A 23,322-nucleotide genomic window follows, 5' to 3' on the forward strand; every position below is an offset into this window, starting at 1 on the left:
GGAGATTTGGTGCTGGGTGTTATCAGTATGCTGATGACACCCAAACCTACTTCTCTTTTTCATCTGCATCATCAGAAAATGCTGTTCATTCCCTAAATGCCTGCCCACAGGCAGTAATGGGCTGAATGAGGGATAACAAATTGAAGCTGAATCCAAGTAAGATGGAGGTGCTTATTGTAGGGGCTCAGAATTTGAGGGATGAGTTAGATCTCCCTGTGCTGGATGGGGTTACACTCCCCCGGAAGGAGCAGGTATGGAGTTTGGGAATACTACTGGACCCAGGCCTCACCCTGGTATCTCTGGTGGAGGCCATGGCCAGGAGTGCCTTCCATCAGTTTCGGCTGATTCGACAGCTGCACCCATTCCTTGAAGAGGATGATCTCAAAACAGTGGTGCACCAGCTGGTAACCTTTAGGCTTGACTACTGCAATGCGCTCTATGTGGGGCTGCTTTTGTACGTAGTTTGGAAACTTCAGTTAGTTCAAAATGTGGCATCCAGACTGGTCTCCAGGGCAACTCGGAGAGACCATATTATGCCTGTTTTGAAACAGTTGCACTGGCTGCCAATATGTTTCCAGGCAAAATACAAAGTGCTGGTTATTACATTTAAAGCCTTAAATGGCTTAGGTCCAGGTTACCTCAGAGAGTGCCTTCGGTCAGGTTGTGCCTCCATGTAGCCCGAGGATGACCAGCCTGAGGCTCTCATTTGCGATAGGGGATGATGGGTGCTGTAGTCCCACCGCCGCTGGAGAGCCTCAGGTAGGCAATTCCTGGGCAGCACAAAGATAAGAACATGCAAGAGTGCCGTCCTTGCTTGGCTAGAGAACTTCCGGGTTGCTCCCGGGGAAAACCGTGTTCAAATCTCCCTGGAGGCGGAAGTAAGAACAGCCCTTGGAAACAAGGGAGACGTCTAGGGCATTGAGGTAGCTGTGATGGGGTAGCCTGCACATTTCACCCCCGCCCCCCATAGCAAAGCCAATAATTTATGTTTTATCTAACTCAGCTGTTTTAGGTGTTAAAACATATATAGTTTTTAAACATTTAAAATGGCTTTCAAAAAGGTTTTTAAAATGCCAGTGCAAGCCACCATTATCCCGGTGTTGTAGATGGTGGTGGGCATGGCTGAGAGGAAAGGGCTTAGTCCACAGCTAGCGTTGCAGGTTCAAGGGTGAGGCTGAGCCCGGTTTGGCTTCCCAGGCAAGACTTTGCCTCAGCGGCCAAGTGCGACTTGCTCCAATTGCCCCCCTCAGCCCACCTGCAGCCTTTGGCTCCACTGATTTGCATGCAGACCCCCTGTACTCTTGATATGTTGAGGAAAGAATAAGACCTGTATTCAAAATAAGGAGCACTGCTCTCTTGATCCCTGCCTGCTGCAGGGGGCAAGGTCAAATTAGGAACATAGGAAGCTGCCATATACCGAGCCAGACCATTAGTCTGTCTAGCTCAGTATTGTCCACACAGACTGGCAGCAGCTTCTCCAAGTTTGCAGGCAGGAATCTCTCTCAGCCCTATCTTGGAGGTGCTGCCAAGGAGGGAACTGGGAACCTTCTGCTTTTCCCAGAGCGGCTCCATCCCCTGAGGGGAATATCTTGCAGTGCTCACACATCAAGTCTCCCATTCATATTCAGGGTAGACCAGGCTTAGCAAAGGGGACAAGTCATGCTTGCTACCACAAGACCAGCTTGTGGACTTGCTACCACAAGACCAACTCTCTTGAAAAACTGAAAACTAACAAATTGCCATGGCCAGATGGCATCCAGCCAAGAGTCCTCAAAGAACTCAAATGTGAAATTGCCAACCTCCTTGCAAAAATATATAACTTATCCATACAATCAGGCTCTGAACCAGAGGACTGGGAAGTAGCAACACCGATTTTCAAAAAGGCATCCAGGGTCGATCTGGGAAATTACAGGCCAGTTAGCTTAACATCCATTCTAGGCAAATTGATGGAAAGCATTCTCAAGGAGAAGAGTGTAAAGCACATAAAAGAACAGGCCCTGCTGCTGAAGGAGAACCATGGCTTCTGCAAAGGGAAATCTTGCCTCACAAACCCTTTGGAATTCTTTGAGAGTGTTAACAAGTGTGTGGATAATGGTGATCCCATTGACACAGTCTACCTGGATTTCCAAAAAGCTGTCGACAAAGTTCCTCATCAAAGACTCCTGAGGAAACTAGCAGTTATGGGATAAGGGGACAAGTACATGTGAGGATTGCTAACTTGTTGAAGAACAGGAAACAGAGGGTAGGTATAAATTGAGAGTTTTCATAATGGAGGGAAGTAAGAAGTGGGGTCCCGCAGGAACCTGTACTGGGACTGGTGCTTTCTAATTTATTCATAAATGATCTAGAAGCAAGGGTAAACAGTGAGGTGGCCAGATTTGCAGATGATACCGAACTATTTAGGGTAGTGAAATCCAAAACGGATTGTGAGGTCCCAGTACCGATCCCTGGGGGACCCCACTTCCTACCTTCATCCATTGGGAAAACTGCCCATTTATTCCTACCCTCTGTTTCCTGTCCTTCAACCAGTTACCGATCCAAACACGAACTTGTCCCCTTATTCCATGACAGCTAAATTTTCTCAAGAGTCTTTGGTGGGGAACTTTATCAAAAGCTTTTTGGAAGTTGACACTCTCAAAGAACTCCAAAACGTTATGCTGGTTCTCCTTCAACAAGGCCTGTTCTTCTATATGCTTAACAATGTTGTCCTTAAGTATGCTTTCCATCAATTTACCCGGCACCGACTTAAGATGACCGGCCTCTAATTTTCCAGATTCCCCCTGAATCCCTTCTTGCAAATTGGAGTCACATTGGCTACTTTCCAGGCCTCTGGTACAAAGCCTGATTGTAGGGACAAGTTATATATTTTTGCTAGGAGATCGGCAAGTTCACATTTGAGTTCCTTCAGAACTTTTGGGTGGATGCCATCTGGCCCTGGCGATTTGTTAATTTTTCAAAACATTTTAAATTTAGAACATCTTCCCTTGTCACCTCAAATTCGCCTACTTCTTAAGTTGCTAAACCTGAAAAACTCAATTCTGGGGAGGGTATATGGTCAGTATTCTCCACTGTGAAGACAGATAACTCATTCAGCTTCTCTGCAATCACCTTATCCTCCTTAATAATCCCTTTCACACCCTCATCATCCAAAGGTCCAACCACCTCCCTTGCAGATTTTCTACTTCTGATATATTTAAAGTTGTTGTTATTCCCCTTGACACTTCTAGTTTGATTGATTGATTGATTGATTGATTGATATATCGCCCTTCCCAAAACGGCTCAGGGCAGTTTACACAGAGGAATAATAAATAAATAAGATGGATCCCTGCCCCCAAAGGGCTCACAATCTAAAAAGCAACATAAGCCAAGGTTGCCAGAACCTAAGGGGTATACTCGTGGGTCAAATGGGCCATAAGCCAGAATTTGGCTTTTAAAAAGCCAAATCTGGACACCAGCAACAGTCACTGGAGGTACTGTGCTGGGGTGGATAGGGTCAGTTACTCTCCCCCTGTTAACTTGGCAAAGAGGCACCTTCATGGTGATTCTCTCTATTTAGCAGGGAGAGAGTAACTGGCCCTCTCCACCCCCAGCATAGTACGTCCAGTGACTGTTGCTGGTGTCTATCTTATGTTTCTTTTTAGATTGTGAGCCCTCTGGGGACAGGGATCCATCCATCTTATTTGTTGTTTCTCTTTGTAAACTGCCCTTAGCCATTTTTGGAAGGGCAGTATAGAAATCGAATAAATAAATAAAAATAATAAAGTGAATCACCACATTAAAAGGTGCCTCTTTGCCAAGTTAGCAGGGGTTAGGGTTATATGCTCCTCAAACTCTCTCTTTGCATCCCTTATTGTGTCTTTGCATTTCTTTTGCCAGAGTTTATGTCCCTTCCTGTCCTCCTAATTTGGGCAGGACTTCTATTTTCTGAAGGAAGTCGCCTTCCCTTTTATAGCTTCCCTGACTCTACATGTTAGCCACGCTGGCGTCCTCCTGGACTTTTCTTCCTTTCATTCCTACTGAGCTTCTAGTACTGTGGTTTTCAATAAGTCCCATGCTTTCTGAATTGAGAGCCCCCCCACCTCTGTTTTTGCCCCAGAATGCCGCCGCCGCGGAGCCGCCCCAGGAGGACTCCATTTCCCGAGCTGCCCAGCGCGGGTGGGCGTGGCCTGGGGCGACGTTGCCATTGCTACCGCGAGGAGCGGGGCGCGGCCTAGTCTGCCTGGCCGGGCTGAGCTGTGCCGTGCTGGGCGACGGGGCGGCTCAGGCTGCCCCAGCGAGCGGGGATGGCGGAGCCGGAGAGCCTGGAGACGGCGGCCGAGCACGAGAGGATCCTGCGCGAGGTGGACAGCACCGACACAGCCTGCATCGGACCCACCCTCAGGTGCTTCCCGGAGCGGGGGGGGGGGAGCTCTGTTGCCTTGGCAACGGGGCCCTGGTGGAGCCGGCCGGGCGGGGGCAGCAGTCCCCCGGGCTGTCAGGAGCCTCCCCGGCCGAGAGGCGGCGTGTGTGGGGGGCGGGGGGCGGCTTCCTTCCCGGGGCACGTGAATGTTGTCTGGGGTCCTTTTTGGGTGGGGGTCATGACAGCTCCCTTCCCCGCTGCAAGGAGGAAGGCCCATAAAATCCTCCCTAGAATCCCCGAGTTGGCAGGAACTTTGAAGGTCATCTAGACCACCCCGCCCTCTCAGGGCAGGCTTCCCTCCCTCCCTCCCTCCCTTCCTCCCTCAGGAATCCTCCGGCCCAGGAGAGCCCCCGCCGCCCCCCGTTGCCTTGCAGGAGGCAGGCTGGTCCGTGTGGGAGAGCCCCTGCCGCGCTCGCCTGGACCCGCTGCCTTGTCATTCCCGCCCGCCGGTTCTCGTCCTGCCCTCCAGATTAGAACTGCCAGGCTTGGGCCGTGGAAGGGGCGAGGGCCTCCTTGTGGGAAAGGGCGGCGGTGTCGTCTGTGGCTTAGGAAGAGGCAGAAAGCAGACTGGCTGCCGTGTTCCCTGGAACAGGGATTCCCAGCTGTGGTGACTACAACTCCCAGAATCCTCAGCCAAAGGCCATTGCAGCTGGGCACGCTGGGAGTTGTGGTGAACAACATCTGGGGGCCCCTGTTCGAGGGGACACTGCTGTCCAGGGAACTGCCGCATCCCTGACAGCCACCGAGCCTCTGTTTAAAAAACCTCTAGCAGATGAGCGCCCACCTCCGCAGGAGGCAAATGGGAACCGCCGCTCAGGGTTAGAGCATTTGCTTTGCATCCAACAGGTCACAGATTCAATCGCAATATGATAACACTAGAAGGGACCTTGGAGGTCTTCAAGTCTGATCTCTTGCCCAGTGCAGGGATCTGCTGCAGATCCCCTCTGAGACAGAGATGGCTGCCCGGCATCTCTTTGGAAACCTCCAGCAAAGGAGAGCCCACCACGGCAGGAGGCAGATGTTCCACTGCTGAACATCTCTTACAGTTAAGAAGTCCTTCCTGGTGTTTAGACTGGATCTGCTTCCTTGTAACTTCTTTGGTTCTGGCCCTGCCCTCGGGAGCAACAGAGGACAAGTCAGTTCATTCTTCTGCGTGGCATCCCTTCAGATACCTTGAGGGGTTTGGATAACTTCATGGAGGAGAGGTCTATCAATGGCTACTAGTTGGAGGGCTATAGGCCACCTCCGGCCTCAGAGGCAGGATGCCTCTGAGTCCCAGTTGCAGGGGAGTCACAGCAGGAGGGAGGGCATGCCCCTTTCAACTCCTGCCTGTAGGCTCCCAGTGACATCTGGTGGGCCACTGTGTGAAACAGGATGCTGGCCTAGATGGGCTTCCTTGGGCCTGATCCAGCAGGGCTGCTCTTATGTAAGAGGGCTATCACATCTCCCCTGAGTCTTCCCTTCTCAAGCTCTGTTTGGAAACCTCCAGCGGAGGAGAGCCCACCACTGCATTTCGTTTCACTTGGGCCTCTGCTGGGCACAATGTTTTTCTGGTTATGGTGCACAGGCGGGGAGGCCAGCAGCCATTGAGAAGGGGACTTGGGGCTCTGTGGCTCACGCACCTGTCAGGGGCCTTCTGAATGGCTTCCCGAAAGGGTAGTGGGAGGTGGGCTGCGATGGGGTTCATGAGAACGTAAAAAAAGCCCTGCTGAAGGCCCATCCAGTCCAGCTTCCTGCTTCACCACTTGTGGCCAGCCAGGTTCCTCAGGGAAGCCCGCAAGTGGGGAACAGAGGGAAACTGCTCCCTTCCATTGGTGTTCCCTAGCAGCACCTGGTGTTCAAGGGCATTCATGCCACCTCTGATCTTGATGGAAATATACAGCTATCCAGACAGCCCTGTCCTCCATGAATTTGTTTAATCCCTTTTAAAAACCATCTGGATTGGTGGCCATCTTGAAATCCGGCGGCACCACATCTGGTCCTTGCAGAAGTACCTGGGCTGCATCCTGCCCTCCTGCCACAATGGCTGCTTAAGCACCATTGCTCTGTGCTGCCCTGCACCTGGAAGTAGCAAAGCCTTTCCTTTGTATGCCCATGTTACAAAGTAAAGCTTTCTTTATTGTGTTTATATCCCACTCTTTCTTCCGTAGTCCTCATGGAGATGTGTGTGGGGTTCTCGGGCTGCCTTCCATCCAGGTAGTGCATAGACCCAGACCTCTTTGGTTCTAGCATGGTGGCTGCATCGTGTGTCTTCAGGCCATGTCCTGGGGCTGCTGATCTAAATCCTAACCCTGTTGCCGTATGCCCTTTTGTCACTTTCCCAAAGGGCAGTACTACAGTTCTGCTTTCTCCTGGCCACTGTTGTGGGTGTTGCCTGCATTTTGTAACAGCTTCTGGAGTGGAAGGCATTTAATGGCGTCAAGTGTTTCTGTGGGTTTTTTGGTTTTTAAAAATTGGCTTGCTGAGGGCTTTGATATCTTGTGTACTGTTTGCTTATTAATACATTAAAACAGTCCAAGTTTGTGTGTGCTGAAGAAAATTCTTGAGAATGCAGGGTCTTGTCCATTAAGACTTTTATACAGATGTAGCTCAGAAGTTCCTGTTGCGCTCTCTGCATTGTTCCCCAACAATCTAAGTTTTGGTCTGTCTGAAAGCTATAAATCATAGTGTGGCCTGTGTATTGTGTTGTAGAGCAGACCTGTGCCCGGGTCCAAGGACCTCTTCAGATGTTACGTTGTTTTCTTGGATGACATTTCTGCATGGGGGCGGGAGGAAGGCATGAAAACTGCATGCAGATTGTTCTGAATGGAAGCGTTTTTCTGGTAGGAAAGGCTTACCTTTTGAAGCCATCCTTCCATTTGGCTTCTCTTCCAATGTAGGGGGCTGAGAATTGGAGGATGTGCCTGCCTGTGTTACTGTTCTTGACTGGCTCAGTTTGTGAAAAGAGAAGTTGTCAGCTGATGGATTCAGATGGAGCTGGCTTTGTTGGGGTACTGGGGTCACCTTGCACTGGCAGGTTAGGATTAACTGAGGAAAATGACAACCCTCCCATTTGATGCAGGCAAACAAAGTTTCAGCACCTGTCTGGGCCAAAGCCTTCTCTTCCTTGCACTGGCTGTGACTTGAGGCTGGCCAATGAGTTCACGGTTGTGCACCTGCCTTTGCTCATTCTCTGTGACTTCTCAGGTGATGCCACCAAAGACAGCTTTCTCTTTCTCCCCTGCCACTTGATGACCCTGTCAGTCTTCCTCTCTGTTTTTCCTACAGTAATCCAAGAGAATTGTTTATTCCATTTTTATACTGCTTTTCATAAAACTCCTCTCAAGGCAGTTTACAAAAGTGTAAAATGCAATATAATTCCTTTAAAATTACATTAAAATAATAAAATCAATAAAAATTCAATGAGGCAGCAGAGTAGCCATAAGCAGCTTGTTCCCCTCAAGGTGTCTCATACCTTGTAGTAATTTGTTGTGCTGCTGCTGCTGCTGCAGCAGTCTTGGGAGCAAAGTACCAGGCTGCCTTTCTGAAGACCGTTGTTAGTTGCCTAGTGAATTGATTTCATGGGGGTGCTCTTTTCAGGAACAAGGGACCTCTGTTGTTCTTGTGAGATTTGGACAAGGACTTTGTCCAAATTTTCGATTGCTGTCCACCAGAGCAGTAACAACATCACATTTTTATTGGTCATTGCATCAGACCAATGCACCAAGTTCTAGTTGGCGTTCTGTTTCCAAATTGTCTGTTGGCCTGTTGCAAATTGTCTGTTGGCCTGTAATACTGTGTACATTTCCTGACCACTGTGTTTAGAGGGAAGTGTCTCTTTAACTGGATCATCGTAGGGAACTGATGCAAACAAGTAAACTTCTGAACTGGTTACAGTCATAAACTTGCTGTTTGGTCTCATGTAAGCCTCTGCTCCCCCATCCTGCAGTATGGGGATAGTAATACTGGTCTGCCTCACAGGGCTGTTACTGCAGTGGTAATTTACATTAAGCACTTTAAGTACGTAAGTGGAAATGCTAAGTCTCCAGTCATCACTTGCTTATTCCTTCAGTGTTGGTCCAGCTTTGTCTATTAAACTGTCTGATCCTGCTGCTGTTCTGCTTTATGTAACATGCTTTGCCAAATACCAGCTGGTATAAAGCAGCTTGCGCCCTCCAGCTGTGGTTAAACTCCAGCTCCCATCATCCCTGACTATTGGCCACTGTGCCTGGGGATGGCGGTGGGCGTTGTAGTGCAACCGCAGTTGGAGGGCTGAAGTTGTGCAGCTTTTATAGAACTCCTCCTTTTTGCTCACAGTGTTGATATTTCTGTGTAAAAGTTTTCTTCACCAGCAGTTTTGACCTGGAGATTGCCTTTTTGTGTTAGTTTCAGCACTTGAGGCATTGCAGTAAGCCATATTCCAAGAGGGGAATCTCAAAATCCCTTTCAAAATACATCTAGTTCATTGTTTAGTCCGTGTTGGATTTCTCTTGTGGTGGGAGTGACCTTGTTTGTAATACAGTATAACACAAGGTGGATAATGAGGGAGCTATTGTTGGGGGAAGTGGTGAGTGTGCTAGAGACTGAGTTGGGTGGGATGAGAAGCTGCTGTGTGGTAGATGGTAGCCTTGAGGGAGGGGAGGGAGATGACGAACGCATGAGCCAGGGGCTGCAAGGGCAGGTGTGCAGAGAGGGGTTGTTTGGCAGTGGAGGCTGGGAAAAAGAATACATTTCAGGAGGGCTTAAATGGGAGGCTGGTGCTGAATGTCTTAGTCTTCAGTTGGGAACAATGTTCCCTCTAACAGGGATTCCCAGACGTTGTTGACTACAACCCCCGGCATCTCCAGCTGCAAAGGCCACTGCAACTGGGGATGCTGGCAGTTGTAGTCAAGAACATCTGGGAATCCCTGTTAGAGGGAACGGTGGTTGGGAATTCCTTTGACTGTTAGCTGGAGAAAGAGACCTCAGGTCTGTCAATGGCAGCTTGTATAGAACAAGGAATATATTTCCATTTCCTTGGCACCTTCCTCAGTGTGTCAAGGCCTTGGTGACTAGCAGTGTTCCCTCTTAACAGGGCTTCCCAGATGTTCTTGACAACTCCCAGAATCCCCAAGCAAAAGCCATTGCAGCTGGGGATTCTGGGAGTTGTAGTCAAGAACATCTGGGAAACCCTGTTAGAGGGAACACTGGTGATTAGACCCTTTTTGTGCCAGGAGTAGTGTAAGGGTCCTTGCCCACTCCCCACTTTTGCCTTTGAAGGGCTGAAAAAGGTGTGTCTGGCTGCTTGTGGCTCTTGGCAGTCATAGCTCACTTTTTCCACCATGGCTTCCAGACACTCTGTGCCTCTGGCGGCCATTGCAGCAGTTGTCATTTTGTTGGGGCTGGGAGTGATTAGGGATTCCAGCAATAATACTACCGTGTTGACCTTTGGTTTGTAGCTTTCTTCCACCTCTCCACATGCGACATTTTGAAATCCTGTAATTCAACTGTGTGAGTCTGTCTCATTGCAGAGGCTGCCATGTGACACCATCTTTTGTTGTAGTGACTTATTTTTAAGTGCTCGCTACTGCCCCAACTCCTCCCAAAGCATTTCTGTCATGTGTTTGTGCTTGTTGGTTGATAACTGTAGAGAGCTGCCAGACTTGATGCCTGGAGATGAAGTGCCAGACGCTAAATACAAAATAGGTACCCAGCAGTCTTTGCATTGTGCTCTACATTTGCTGGAAGATTGCTCTCGGAGTCACTCTGTGGTGCTGAATTTTCAAGCACTTGCAAATCTCAGTTATGGGTCAGGTTACTACTGCAGTGGTGGGATGAGTTAATGCTTCTGTTAATGGAGCCTTTGTTCCCTTGAGCATTTCCCAGTGGCTCTTGTGATGCTCCCCTTCAAATAGAGCAGCTCTTTGCCTACCAAGGACAGCTGCCAGCTCCTCTCTCCTCTTCCAGAGTGCTAGCAGAAACACAGCTGGGAAGGCAGCCATTACTGCTAGTTTTGCCTGCGCTGTGTGGGAAGTGGGGCTGCCCCCGGTTGCCCAAGAGGGATTGCTGTGGTGATGGTTGTTTCTTTGGTAAACCTATGGCCTTCAAGTAAAGTAAAATTGTATTCTGCTCATCTTTCCCAGGTATCCCAACTGAGTTTAGTTGGAAGCCAGTTCCTATGGGCAAAGGGGGGGGGATATTTTGCAGGGCTGGAAAAAATCTCAGTCACCTATTTGGTTGTGTCAGTATGGTGGCTCAACTCACATGGATCCCACAACCCTTGCTTTGCCAAATGTGGGTTAGAACTTCACTGTTGCCTGAAGGACCACTTTAAACTAGCCGTGAGCACTGTCACAGCCTGGTCTCAACCAGTCCCAATTTTAAGCTTCAGTTCTGCCAACAGGTAGACTTCTATATTTTTTCTGACTGAGTCTACTGAAACAGCCTTCCAACCTCTGTGGAGGTGGGGGAAACAGACAGAAGCTATGGATTGTTAAATTCAAAAAGAGAAATTTTACTCTCAAACAATTCAATGCAAAACAGTAGTTCTTTTGGAAAATGTGGTACAAAAACAGCAACCATATGAGCACAAGGAACAAATAAAATGTGAGGAAAATTAGCTGCACCTAATACTGTGCCTTTACCTAGAGTCCTTACCAGGAGTTTTCTTATAAGCACCTCTAATCTGCTTCTGCAGTAAGCTTGGCTTTTCCCCTTGTTCAGCTTCAGATCTGGCTCTTCCTTTCCAGTACTGGAGGCTCAACTCCAGACTGGTCCTTCAGGTGATTCAGTTCTCAGGAGAGTTATCAGCCTAAGACTCCCAGTGATTTCTCAGTTCTAATTTCAGCAGCTCTTCTCAGCTCTTCTCTCCTGGCTCTCCAAGACCCCATCTCCAACGGACTTCAACTCTTCAGCTTATCAATTCTTCAGCTCTCCAGCTTTTCATCTTCAACTGCAACTCTGACTAACTCTCTGCTGCAGGCAGGCCTCCTTTTATTCTACCCCACCCCTCCAGATCTCTATAAACCAGCCAATCAGGAAACTCAAGTTTCCCCCATTATTTCAAAACATACCCAGTCAAATCAAGCCCCCTCTTCCCTCCCAAACCAAACTGTAGAACAGGAGCTGTGAACCTTTGATCCCTGCACAGCCTTTTAACACTGAACATAGATATTAAACATAGGGACTATACATATGCAGTACAAAAAAAGGAAGTCCAGGCCTCATTCCTTCTCAAGCACTATCCTGGATGCCACTTGAATATTGGTGGAAAGGTTGTATTTATGGTATCTAGAAGTTACTTTTCTGAAAAGAGTTTTGATAAGAAGTGTGTCCTTAATGAACATCAGTGTTGCTAGTCTCTTCTGCTCTGTATTTCCTTTTCTCTGTTGTAGTTTACAGCAAGAGTTGCAACTGCATAAGGGGCCTAGTTCAGTATTATTATTATTATTAATTTACACCAGGGATTCTCAACATTGGGTCCCCAGATGTTATTGGACTTCAGCTCCCATAATCCCCAGCCCCAGTGGCCTTAGTTGGGGATAATGGGAGTTGAAGTCCAATAACATCTGGGGACCCAACGTTGAGAATCCGTGATTTACACAGTCAGACAGGTGTTATTGACTAGTTTATTTTATCCAGACATCGAGTCCTTCCCAAGGACCTGGGATGGCTGAATTTTATTGTCAATGTTGTTGCTGTTATTATAGATATCGTCGCAGAATATAGGCTGTTCCCAGTAAAGCTGCTTTTTGTAATTGGCTGATGGTGATTTCTGTGGCCCCTATGGTGTTGAGGTGCTCTTCAAGGTCTTTTGGAACTGCACCCAGGGCGCCAATTACCACTGGGATTATTTTGGTCTTTTTCTGCCACAGCCTTTCAATTTTAATTTGTAGATCTTTGTATTTGGTGGTTTTTTTCAATTTCTTTTTCTTCTATTCTGCTATCCCCTGGTATTGCTATGTCGATTATTTTGACTTGTTTTTCTTTCTTCTCGACTACAGTTATATCTGGTGTATTGTGTGGCAGATGTTTGTCTTTTTGTAGTCGGAAGTCCCATAATATTTTTACATCTTCATTTTCTTCAACTTTTTCAATGTTATGGTCCCACCAATGTTTGGCTACAGGTAGCTTGTATTTTTTGCAGATGTTCCAGTGTATCATCCCTGCTACCTTGTCATGCCTTTGTTTGTAGTCAATCTGTGCGATCTTTTTACAACAGCTGATTAGGTGGTCCACTGTTTCACCTGCTTCTTTACAAAGGCGGCACTTGCTGTTTGTTGTGGATTTTTCTACTTTTGTTCTTAATGCATTTGTTCTTAGTGCCTGTTCTTGTGCAGCCAGTATTAAACCCTCCGTTTCTTTTTTCAAGTTGCCATTCTTAAGCCATTGCCAGGTCTTGGTGATGTCTGGTTTTCCACTTATATTGTGCAAATATTGACCATGCAGGGGCTTATTTCTCCATTTTTCTGCTCGGTTCTTGACTTGTTCTTTCTTGTAGGCCTGCTTTGTTTCATTGGTGTTGAATAGTTTCTCGTTCTTGACCATTTGAAGTGCATCTTCTTCACTGTTCCTTATATATTCTTCAAGTTCTCTTTTCTCCTCCTCTACTGTTTGATGGACTTGCAGCATTCCTCTCCCACCTGAGCTGCGAGGGAGGTATAGCCTATCTACATCACTGCGGGGGTGCAGAGCATGATTGATGGTCATGATTTTCCTGGTCTTACAATCTAGCGTCTCTAGCTCTGCCTGGGTCCAGTCTATTATTCCTGCAGTGTATCTGATAACAGGTATAGCCCAGGTGTTTATGGCTTGTATGGTGTTCCCGCCATTGAGTTTGGACTTTAGGATTTTTCTAACTCTCCTGATGTATTCACTTCCAATTTTTCTTTTAACTTCAGTGTGTGCGATGTTATCAGCCTGGAGAATGCCCAAGTATTTGTAATGTTCTTTCTCTTCCAGGTTCTTGATCTTGCTTCCATTGGGCAGTTCTATTCCTTCTGTTTTTGTTATTTTTCCTCTGTTCATTATTAATGCAGCACACTTGTCTAGTCCAAGCTCCATTGCTATATCGCTACTGAATATACGGACAGTGTTTAGTAGTGATTCAATTTCTGACTGGGACTTTCCATACAACTTCGGATCGTCCATGTACAGCAGATGGTTGATTTGACTTGATGTTTTAGATGTTTGGTATCCGAGGCCTGTTTTGTTGAGTATTTGTGAAAGTGGGGTCATGGTGATTACAAACAACAGAAGGGATAGTGAGTCCCCTTGGAAAATGCCTCTTCTAATGCTAACCTGTCCAAGTAGCTCGCCATTGATTGTTAACTGTGTACTCCACATGCTCATTGCTTTTTTAAAATAAATATCTGAATGTTTTTGCTGACACCAGTTGTTTCTAAACATTTTAGTATCCATGTGTGAGGCAATGAATCGAAGGCTTTCTTGTAGTCAATCCATGCAACACTTAGATTTGTTTTTCTTCTCTTGCAGTTTTTTAAATCATTTTGTCAATCAGCAGCTGGTCTTTTGTGCCTCTGGTGTTCGGGCAATTTCCTTTCTGTTCAACTGGAAGCTGTTTGTTAGTTAATAAGTGTTGCATCACTTCATCTGCTATTATTCCAGTTAACAATTTGAACATGGTTGACAGGCAGGTTATCGGTCTATAATTACTTGGAACTGCACCTTTTGCTGGCTCTTTCATGATGAGATGAGTTTTCCCAGTTGTTAGTCATTGTTCAATATCACCTCCTTGCAAAATGTGATTGAACTGTTTTGATAGTTGTTTATGAAGGCTTGTTAGGTGTTTAAGCCAAAAGCCATGCAGTTCATCGTCGCCTGGCGCAGTCCAATTTTTAAATTTCTTTGCTCTTTCACTTGTTAATTCTGGTGTTATTATTAGATCTTGCATTTGTTGGTTACATTTTTCAACCTCTTTCATCCAGCCTGCTTTTTTATTATAATCTATTGGATTGTCCCATAATTTTCCCCAGAATTGTACTGCTTCTTCTTTATTTGCTGTTTCTACGTTTCTTGCAGTTTCTCCTTCTGTGCTTTGGTAGAAACGTCTCTTATTCGACTGGAATTGGAGATTCTGCCTGTGTTGTGTAATTCTGGCTTTGTATCTGCTAATCTTCTTTGACACTGCTGTGATTTGCTGCTTTATTATTTCCAGGACTTCTCTAATTTTCCTTGAATCTAGGTGGTATTTTTGGATCAGATACTGTTTGGTGTTTTCATTCTTGAGCTTCTTGTCTTTCATATCTTTCAATTTACTAGCATCTGATCTAAGCCTGGAGATTTTATTTTCTAATCTAATCTTCCATTTAGGTGATGTACTGCTTTCTTTTTTTTACAGGTCCACTGATCTTATATCGGAGCTCTTGTGTTGTTATTGTTGCTGCACTGTACATTAGTTGGTTTGTTTCTTGCAAATTATTGGTTGTTATTTCTGCAAGTGCAGCATTGACATCTTTTAATACCTGAGTAAGTTGTTTTTTGGCAACTGTTTTCAGAGCTGGAAGTCGAACCCTGGTGGTTGTTTGGTTCATGTGCTCAGTTATTTTTTGCTTTCGTTCTTGTTGCTTTTCTGTTAAACGGCATTTGGGTTTTTGAGGTGAAGAGTAACTTCACCTCAAAAGGGGAGGTTTTGATTTTGATTTGAAGGGGAGGTTGCCTGGTTTTGATTTTGAAACAGTTCAGCAACAGTGGCATCCTCGATTTCCAACACCTCCTCCACCTGCGCCTGAGCAACTGCTTCAGTTGGTGGTAATTCTTCTTCCATATCTTCAGCCTGTGTTGCTCTTTGCAGTTCTTCCACAGTAGTCCTATGAATACTTTATTTCTTATTATGAATCTTCTCTGGTCTGCTAGCCTTTGTTCTGTTATTTCTGTATCTGGATGCTTCTCTTTCCAAATTTGGTACATTCTTTTTAAATAACCTCTTCTAGTTGGACTAGACTCAGATCATTATTTCCTTGTTGGCATTTTTCGTATATTTTTTCTGGTTAAGTGACGTTTCTTCCAGTAACTAGAAGTGTGCACGGTTTTGGTCCGGCCTCATTGGCCAGACCGCCGGACCGGTCTGGAGGTTCAGAGTCCCCCCCGGTCCGGAAGGGGGGGGGGACTGTGACTTTAAGCGGGGTGGTGGTGGTAGTACTTACCCACCCCCGCCACGCTTCCCCCTCCGGCGCTGTTCCTTGTTAAAATCTTCTTGGGGCGACAGAGCTCCGCTCTGCCGCCCCTGCCCCCGTCGTCGCTTGCAAGGCTTTCAGAAAGACGAGCGCTAGTGGCGCGCATGTGCTCTGCGCAGCGTGCGTGCTCGTCTCTGACGCTGTGGCGCGCGCTGCGCAGAGCACATGCGCGCCACTAGCGCTCGTCTTTCTGAAAGCCTTGCAAGAGACGACGGGGGCAGGGGCGGCAGAGCGGAGCTCTGTCGCCCCAAGAAGATTTTAACAAGGAACAGCGCCAGAGGGGGAAGCGCGGCGGGGGTGGGTAAGTACTACCACCCCCCCGCTTAAAGTCACAGTCCCCCCCCCTTCCGGACTGGGGGGGACTCCGAACCTTGCACACCCCTACCAGTAACTTTGCTGTCTTCAGCCCTGGTTGATCAGCTGAAGATCCTGAGTCCTGTAGCCCACTTGCCACCAGATGTCCAGGGACTCCAGCACCTGGTGCGGTCCTTGTTGACCCGGGCAACAACCGATCCGGTATAGATTTATTAAAGTTACGTCTCACCATATTGTTGATGGGAGAGGCACTCTTTGTCTGGCTCCTCTGGTGAGACCTGACCAGTATGGTTGGACCTCTGGCATAGCTCTCACCTTCCTCAGAGCACACAAGCCCCACAACCACGCCAAGGTAGTGCCATGTTATTGTTATTATTATTTATTCAATGTCTATACCACCCTTCCAAAAATGGCTCTGGGCGGTTTACACAGAAAAATAACATAAATAAGATGGATCCCTGTCTCCAAAGGGCTTACAATCTAAAAAGAAACATAAGATAGACACCAGCAACAGTCACTGGAGGTACTGTGCTGGGGCTGGAAGGGCTAGTTACTCTCCCCCTGCTAAATAAAGAGAATCACTACGTTAAAAGGTGCCTATTTGCCAAGTTAGCAGGGTTAACAGTAGTTATCAGGGTTAGCAGTAGTGGGAAATTTGCCTGCCTATTAAGTAGGTTGCTGGTTTGAATCCCTGCTGGTACTATATCGGGCAGCAGCGATATAGGAAGATGCTGAAAGGCAACATCTCAGACTGTGCAGGAGGAGGCAATGGTAAACCTCTCCTGTATTCTACCAAAGAAAACCACAGGGCTCTGTGGGCGCCAGGAGTAGAAATCGACTTGATGGCACACTTTACTAAGTAGCTCAGAGCTGAATCCCCTCAGTTATGACAAATACCACTTTTCAACAAAAGTTCTCAAAGCAGTTTACATAGATATAAATAAATAAAATGGCTTCCTGTCCCCCAAGGGCTCACAATTTTAAAAAGAAACATAAGATACACACCTTAAGCCGCTGGAGGGATGCTGTGCTGGGCCAATTGCTCTCCCCCTGCTCAATAAGGAGAATCACTGCTTTGAAAAGGTGTTCCTTTGCTCACTTAGCAGGGGATGCTAAATAGGTCCCATACAAAGACCCCTTGGGTTTTTCCTCTTGTTCATTCCTTCTCAAATTTTCTCAAAGGCCTACTTTAGTGTGTAAAACATAAAAACAGATGTCCAGAACCAGCAAATGTTTAATGCAACACATCGGCTTCAGTGCTATGCACTAGTGGTTGAAGCATGCTCTTAAATACAGTAGCTACGCATCAACCACTGGTGCATAGCACTGAAGCTGATGTGGTACATCGAAATGTTTGCTGGTTCTGGACATCTGTTTTTATGTTTTCCTCATTAAAGTAGATCTTTGAGGAAGTTTGTGGATTTTGGAGAATGCTGTCTCATTCACTCCTTCTCAGTTTATCATAGAAGAACCTGCTGAGAGTCCTGAAGGTGGAAATAGTTCTGACCGTGGTGTGTATACATTTGGGGAGAGCACCCAGCTCAGTGGCAGAGCCGTGTTCATGTGGAGGTCCCAGGTTCAATCCCAGTTAAAAGATCTTGGATAACAGGACTGGGAAGGAGCTTGTCGAAGACCTTGGAGAACTGTTGCCCTTCTTGAGGTATATGGGCCAGTGATCTGATTTGGCTTGAGGCAGCTTCTTGTTTTCCACGGGGCAGTGGGAAGTTGAGATTTGAGTCTGAAGACTACAGGAGCAGTTCATTTCCAGGCAGAAATCTTCATTGGGGTGGGAGGTGGCTGCTGCTGCTAGGCTCTTGTACAAATGTGAACCACCTGCACCAAAATTCTGCTTGTTCCCTGCAGGAGTCAATTGTAGTCTTACTTGGGGTAAAAGAATCACCATTGTGTGTGGTCTGACTGGGTGTAGGTTCCTATACTGGTTAATCTGTGTGACCTGGAGAAAAGTGCAGTTCCGGGCTGGTTATATCTAAAAGGGAAGCCCTCTTGGATGGTTTTGTGAGGAAGAGCTGGAAGGCTGTAGGTAGGTTGTGTATTACCATGTGTGCAAATAATTTTTATTTTGTGTTTGATGAAAACTTGAAAGAGTTACTGCAGTATCAATCAACAATGCATGAAAGTGACCCCCAGGCTCTGGTTGGGGGAATGTGGGAATTGGAGCCAGGAGAATACAGGAAATAGCTGTTGACTGTCTTGCCTGCCGGTCAGTTATGGTCTCAGTTTCTCACCTATAAAAAAGGAATACCGGTGACTGACTGAAAATGTTTATGAGGATTGAGCTGAAGCCTTTTGGAACTCCTTGTGCTATTCAGAGTACTGCAAGAGTGATTACAAACCCTTTGGAAAAAAGTCAGCTCTGTTTAGATACTGTTTATCCAACTCTGTTTTGCGAGTCTGCAAGTAGTGGTTTAGCTGTGATCTTGTTGGAAGCTTGGCTCGCCTTCTAGGAACTTGCCTTCTAGGGAGTGGCTAATATGAGAGTCTGAGCAGAGATGTGGTCCGCAAGTTGTTTGTTCGAAGACAGAGTACTTCATAGCTACCTGTCAAACAACCTGCTGGAGCCGATCTTTGAGAAGTTATAGAAGTAATTTTTGAAGCATCTTATTCAGTTTGGCACATGTTACAACCAATGTTGATTTAGCGCCCCCAAGACACTAAATATATTGCTGGGGTCTGCTATGAAAGAGTGTCAAGATCTGCCTTTCACTCTGGAGGTGGTCATCTCATTGAGAGGGTTGCAGCCACAGCTGGAGAACTTGGACAGGCGGTTCTGGAAAGTGCAATGGAAGGCATGATGTCATAAGCAAATCAGTAAGCTCACTGATGGTGACTGTCTGTGTGTAAAAGTGCATCCTCCCGAAACCAAAACAGATTTTCTTTTTGGAAGAGCTGTCTTCCTAAAATGACGTGGGTACATAGGCCCTGCCCAGGCAGCTGGGAAAGAGGGCTGGAGGCCCGCAAACGATAATTGTACTGGAAAAAAGAGTGGGTGCCTGAAGGAGCTCAGATTCCCACAGTACTATTCTGCATGGTCCCTCACTGTGCATGCCTCTGATGAGCACCCTGGGGCAAATGTTTTTGGGCACGTGCTTCTTGAACTCAAGGAATTGCTGGGTGCTAACCCAACCGAACTGCAGGGGAATGAGGATGCTTTCTGCTTGCTCCTGCTGACTTAGTTTGCCTGGGCTCAGACTCTGTGTGTTCCCCTGTTGGCAGCCTGAGGGATTCTGCAGAAATCCTTAGCCATCCCCTTGCTTTGTACGAGAAAGCTACTCTCCTTTTGCACATTTGGGATGTCCAGAGTTCAAATTGTGCCTCTGCCCTGAATTCACTAGTTGGCTTTAGGCAAGCTTCAGCCACCCCCCACCCCGCAGTAGTTGCCTGCCCGGCGTCACCGTAGAGCAGGGATGGGCAAACCTGGCCCTCCAGCTGCTGTTGAACTAGAGCTCCCATCACAATAAATTGTGGTCGGAGAAGATGGGAACTGTAGTTTGACAACAGCTGGAGGGCCAGGTTTGCCCACCCCTGCTGTAGAGATTAGAAGAGTGTAACATGTCCAAAGCGCTCTCAGCACTCCAAAGTGATACACAAATACCGATGATGCTGATGCTGTCTCCATACATTAGGTTTGTTGGTAAGTACCCACAAACTTCACAGTGCATAACAAGGTTACAGGTTTGCCTTTCCGTATTCTTGTGTGTCTTTAGTGAGAGGGCTCAATTGTTGTGAATCTTTGAATTTTGTGTATTTTTTTTTAAAGTTCCTGGGATTCTTCTGTTGCAATATGAACGGTTACAGCATCCTAAGGCAAAGTCTTGCATCTGCTTGTCCCTGATGTACATTGTGGGAGCTCTTGAGTCAGCAAGCTCTGTCTGCAAGCCTGTGGACTCTCTTAAAAGTCAGTGTTGCCAGAGGAGAAGGCCAGGAATAAAGCTAAGCCTTGCCAAAGGTCTGGTTAGAATAACGCATGCTTTAGTGTTGCCCAGCTCAGAGGCATGTGTCATTGTTGCCTCTGTCTGCTGCCCTTCTGTCTCTGGACAGGATTCAGTCTGACTGTCCCACTGAAATTATTAGGACAGGTGAGTCATGTCTCCTTTCAATGGAACTTAGTCATAGCTAATTCAGTCTGGATCCTGCCCATGGAGAACACATTTGAAACTCCACGTTAAAGCACTGGAAGCTTGTCGATCTGAGATGTCTTGGTGTTTGCAGAGTAGGACATGGCTTGCTCTTTGCAGATTAAGGACCCCCCTGAGCAAATAGGGGTCTGAGCAGTCTTACTTCCTCCCTGAAAGCTGCTCTCCTCTTTACCTCTTTTGTGCCAGAATGAAAGCTCTCTCCCAACCTGCATTTTTGGCAGTACTGTATGTAAGTTGATCCTGAGTCAGATGATTAGCTCATCTAGCTTAGCACTATCTGCTCCGACTGGCAGCATCTCCAGGGTCACAACTTCAGGGTCCTTTTCAGCTCTGCTGCCTGAAACCTTTTCAATGGAAATGCCAGGGACTGATCCTGGAACAAAGCAGGGCTCTGAGCCTTGGAGCTCCCTAAGAGCAGATTTCCCAGCATGGTGCTGAAGAGATGGACTCCTTTGCTTCATTCCTGTGTGCACGCGAGGTTGCCTTGCTGGGTCAGACCAAAGGTTCATCTCCAGCTGTGGATAGCTCAGAAGCAGGGCATGAAGGAGAGGGCCTTGGCAGCTGGCAGCCTGAGGTATCCTGCCTCTGAACTAATCTGCTTAATAGCCATTGATGAAGCAGGTATCTGTGCACTTGCTTAATTCTTCTTGAAAGCTGTGTTAAGCTAGTAGCCAGCTCAGCATCCTGAGGGCATCAGTTCTATAAGCTTTTTGTTCATGGTGTGAAGAAAGAAGTCCTTTTTGTTTGTTCTGCAAATGCTATTAAACATTTTATTGGATGACAATGAGCGCTGGTGGTTTCACACCACTGATAGTTTTGTCATGCCCCCTCTTTCTTTTTTAAAGATGGGGAAAACAGTATGTTTAGTCATTCTTTGTAAGGAAGGTATTTAACAATTGGCCATTTTAGCAGCTCTTTCCTCTCCTTTTCCTAGCTTTACAGCATCTGGTTGGTTCTGGACCACCATGCTCCAGTCCCGAAAGTATCTAAAATATTGTGAAAAAGGTCAGCTGCTCAGCACAGATTCACAGTCAGCTGAGAGTGTTTGGTGGAGAAATCTGCCTCCCGGCCAAGTAGGATGGACGTGGCTTCCTCCCAGTGCATGTCGAAAGCATAAGCATAGCTGGGTTTGGCAGGCTTGCAGCTCAGCCTTTGTCTTGGTCAGGCCTAAAGTGGTGAAGAAGAAAAAAGCTGCACTTTGGTCAAGATAAATGCCAAAATCAGGGGAGAAAGCAGTGTGTGTGGAATTTATATGACCTGCCAGTGGTATAGAATAACTGTAATAGGATACCAGAATGAAGATGCACAGAACTGAAAACTCTGCCTTAAACTATGAAGTACTGCAGTACTTCACCTGTGTTTCACCTTGTAGCTTGTGTGTGTGTGTGTGTGTGTGTGTGTGTGTGTGTGTGTGTGTGTATTGCAGCTCTAGGGCTGCCAAAGTTTTCAAAGAATTCCTGGATACAACCATCAAAAACCAGCCCCTCACCCCAATTTAAAAATCCTACTTTTTTGACCAGGATTGGAAAGAGTGCTTGAGAGTAGAGCTTGGTGGCTCTTTCATGCCACTATTTTCCCAATAGCATTCTTTTCACAGGAGAGGGTTAGGAGTGTTTCACCTCAGTAAACATAATCCAATGTTCAATGACAGTAACACTAGTGCAGGTGAGAAATGAACGAAACTTATATTAACCATTTACTGTGATTAGTAGCAGGGACTGTTCTTTAAGTATGGTTGGGCTTGAAACTGCCCCCTCCCCCCAAATACTTGGTGCCCCGTTGCTGCCTGACCACCAGTGCTCCCTCTAACAGGGATTACCAGATGCTGTTGACTACAACTCCCAGTATCCCCAGCTGCAATTGCCTTTGCTTGGGGATTATGGGAGTTGTAGTCAACAACATCTGGGAATCTCTGTTAGAGGGAGCACTGGTGACCACCTAGAAAGGCCTTGTGAGAAGCACCCGCAAACAGGTAGAATTCATGAAAGCAATCCTCCTCTCACTGAAATTCCTGGACATTTCATATCCAGGATGACACTTTTCCTAAATCTTGGACAGGACATCTATTCCTGGACTGTTCAGGTCAATCCTGGACATGTGGCAATCCTTATTGTAGATGATTTAACACTCATTGTGTCTTCATACGTCAAGAGGTCCATGGTTCATATCTGGGTTCCCCCTCAAGAAACATTTGGGGATGGGGCTGTAGCTCAGTGGTAGAGCATCTGCTTTGCATGTAGAAGGTTCAGTCTCTGGCATCTTCAGGTGGGGCTGGAAGAGACTTCTGCCTGAAACCTGGGAGAGCCGCTGCCAGTCAGTGTAAACAATACTGAGCTAGATGGATCAGGGGTCTGATGGTCTGAGGTGGCTGCCTAATTTCCAGTTTTGTAGGGGGCTTCATTCTTTTAGGCATAGTCCAACACTGAGGACTTAGTTGACTTTCTAAACATATTGTAAGTCACCTTGTCTTGCCTGTTTCCTCTTGTGTGCTTGTCATGTCTGGGACACTGCACTGTGATGGTTTTGCCCCTTATTTGCAAGCTTTTGCTTTCTTGTTGGGCTTTAACTCCTTAAATATGTAACTCCTTTGCCCCAAGACTGGAGTCTAAAATGTTCTTAAAACTCATTGCATTGTTCTCAAGGCCAGTTAAACTGTCATCCAGGATGCAAACGTGCTGCATAGGTGGCCTTCACAGTGAAAAGTAACTTTCAAAAGGAATTTGCACCTTTCATGTAAAGCTGCCCATGTGCTCCCAAACTTGTGGGTGTTGCTCCTTTCCCATCTGCTGACCCACTAAAGCTCGAGCTGGCCCAAGACTTGAGGTATTTCAGAGTTGACTCCTGTGGTGCAAATCTGCCCCAAGCGTGGCTCTCCCCCGAGGCCCTTCTCTCTGCTCTTCTAATGGATGTGCAGCAGCAGGTGGGCCCTTTTCAGTTGTGGCACCCCAAAAGTGGAAAGACCTCCTAAGATTGCTCCCTGATCAGTGCTGGCTCAGTGCCTTTTGCCACTGGAGGCGGGCAGCATGCTGCTCTCTGGGCTGGCACCTGATGTGAATCCTGACCCTCTTCTCCCTCCTTGTGAACCTTGTGTTCTGGGGTGCGCTCTGCCACCCCATTCATGCCACTGCTTCCCATTGTGGGCAGCATGGATCAAGCTTTGTCCACCTGCTGGTCTGTCTGTCCTCATTGCCACATGTGAGTACCAGCCTCTTGCTCCCACTATCTCTCCAGCACCAAGCTTTTGCGCTTTGCCTCCATTTGGGGAGGAAACAAACCGGGCAAGCTTGGTGCTCAGGAG

At 47.0% G+C, this 23,322-nt stretch overlaps 1 protein-coding gene across 2 annotated transcripts in view; it reads left to right on the forward strand.

The window, feature by feature from the left end:
• Positions 1–4,163: 4,163 nt before the first annotated feature.
• EXOC6B (exocyst complex component 6B) overlaps positions 4,164–23,322 on the forward strand; it is a 358,545-nt gene continuing 339,386 nt past the window's right edge. Inside the window, exon 1 of one of the 2 annotated variants that reach the window (XM_053255095.1) lies at positions 4,164–4,381. In XM_053255095.1, coding sequence (XP_053111070.1) covers positions 4,284–4,381 — 98 coding nt within the window. In that variant the 5' untranslated portion in view covers positions 4,164–4,283. The remainder of the gene's footprint in view (positions 4,382–23,322) is intronic. The other variant, XM_053255094.1, reaches the window with a different exon arrangement.

This window comes from Hemicordylus capensis, chromosome 5, assembly GCF_027244095.1.
Source record: "Hemicordylus capensis ecotype Gifberg chromosome 5, rHemCap1.1.pri, whole genome shotgun sequence".
Lineage (NCBI taxonomy): Eukaryota > Metazoa > Chordata > Lepidosauria > Squamata > Cordylidae > Hemicordylus > Hemicordylus capensis.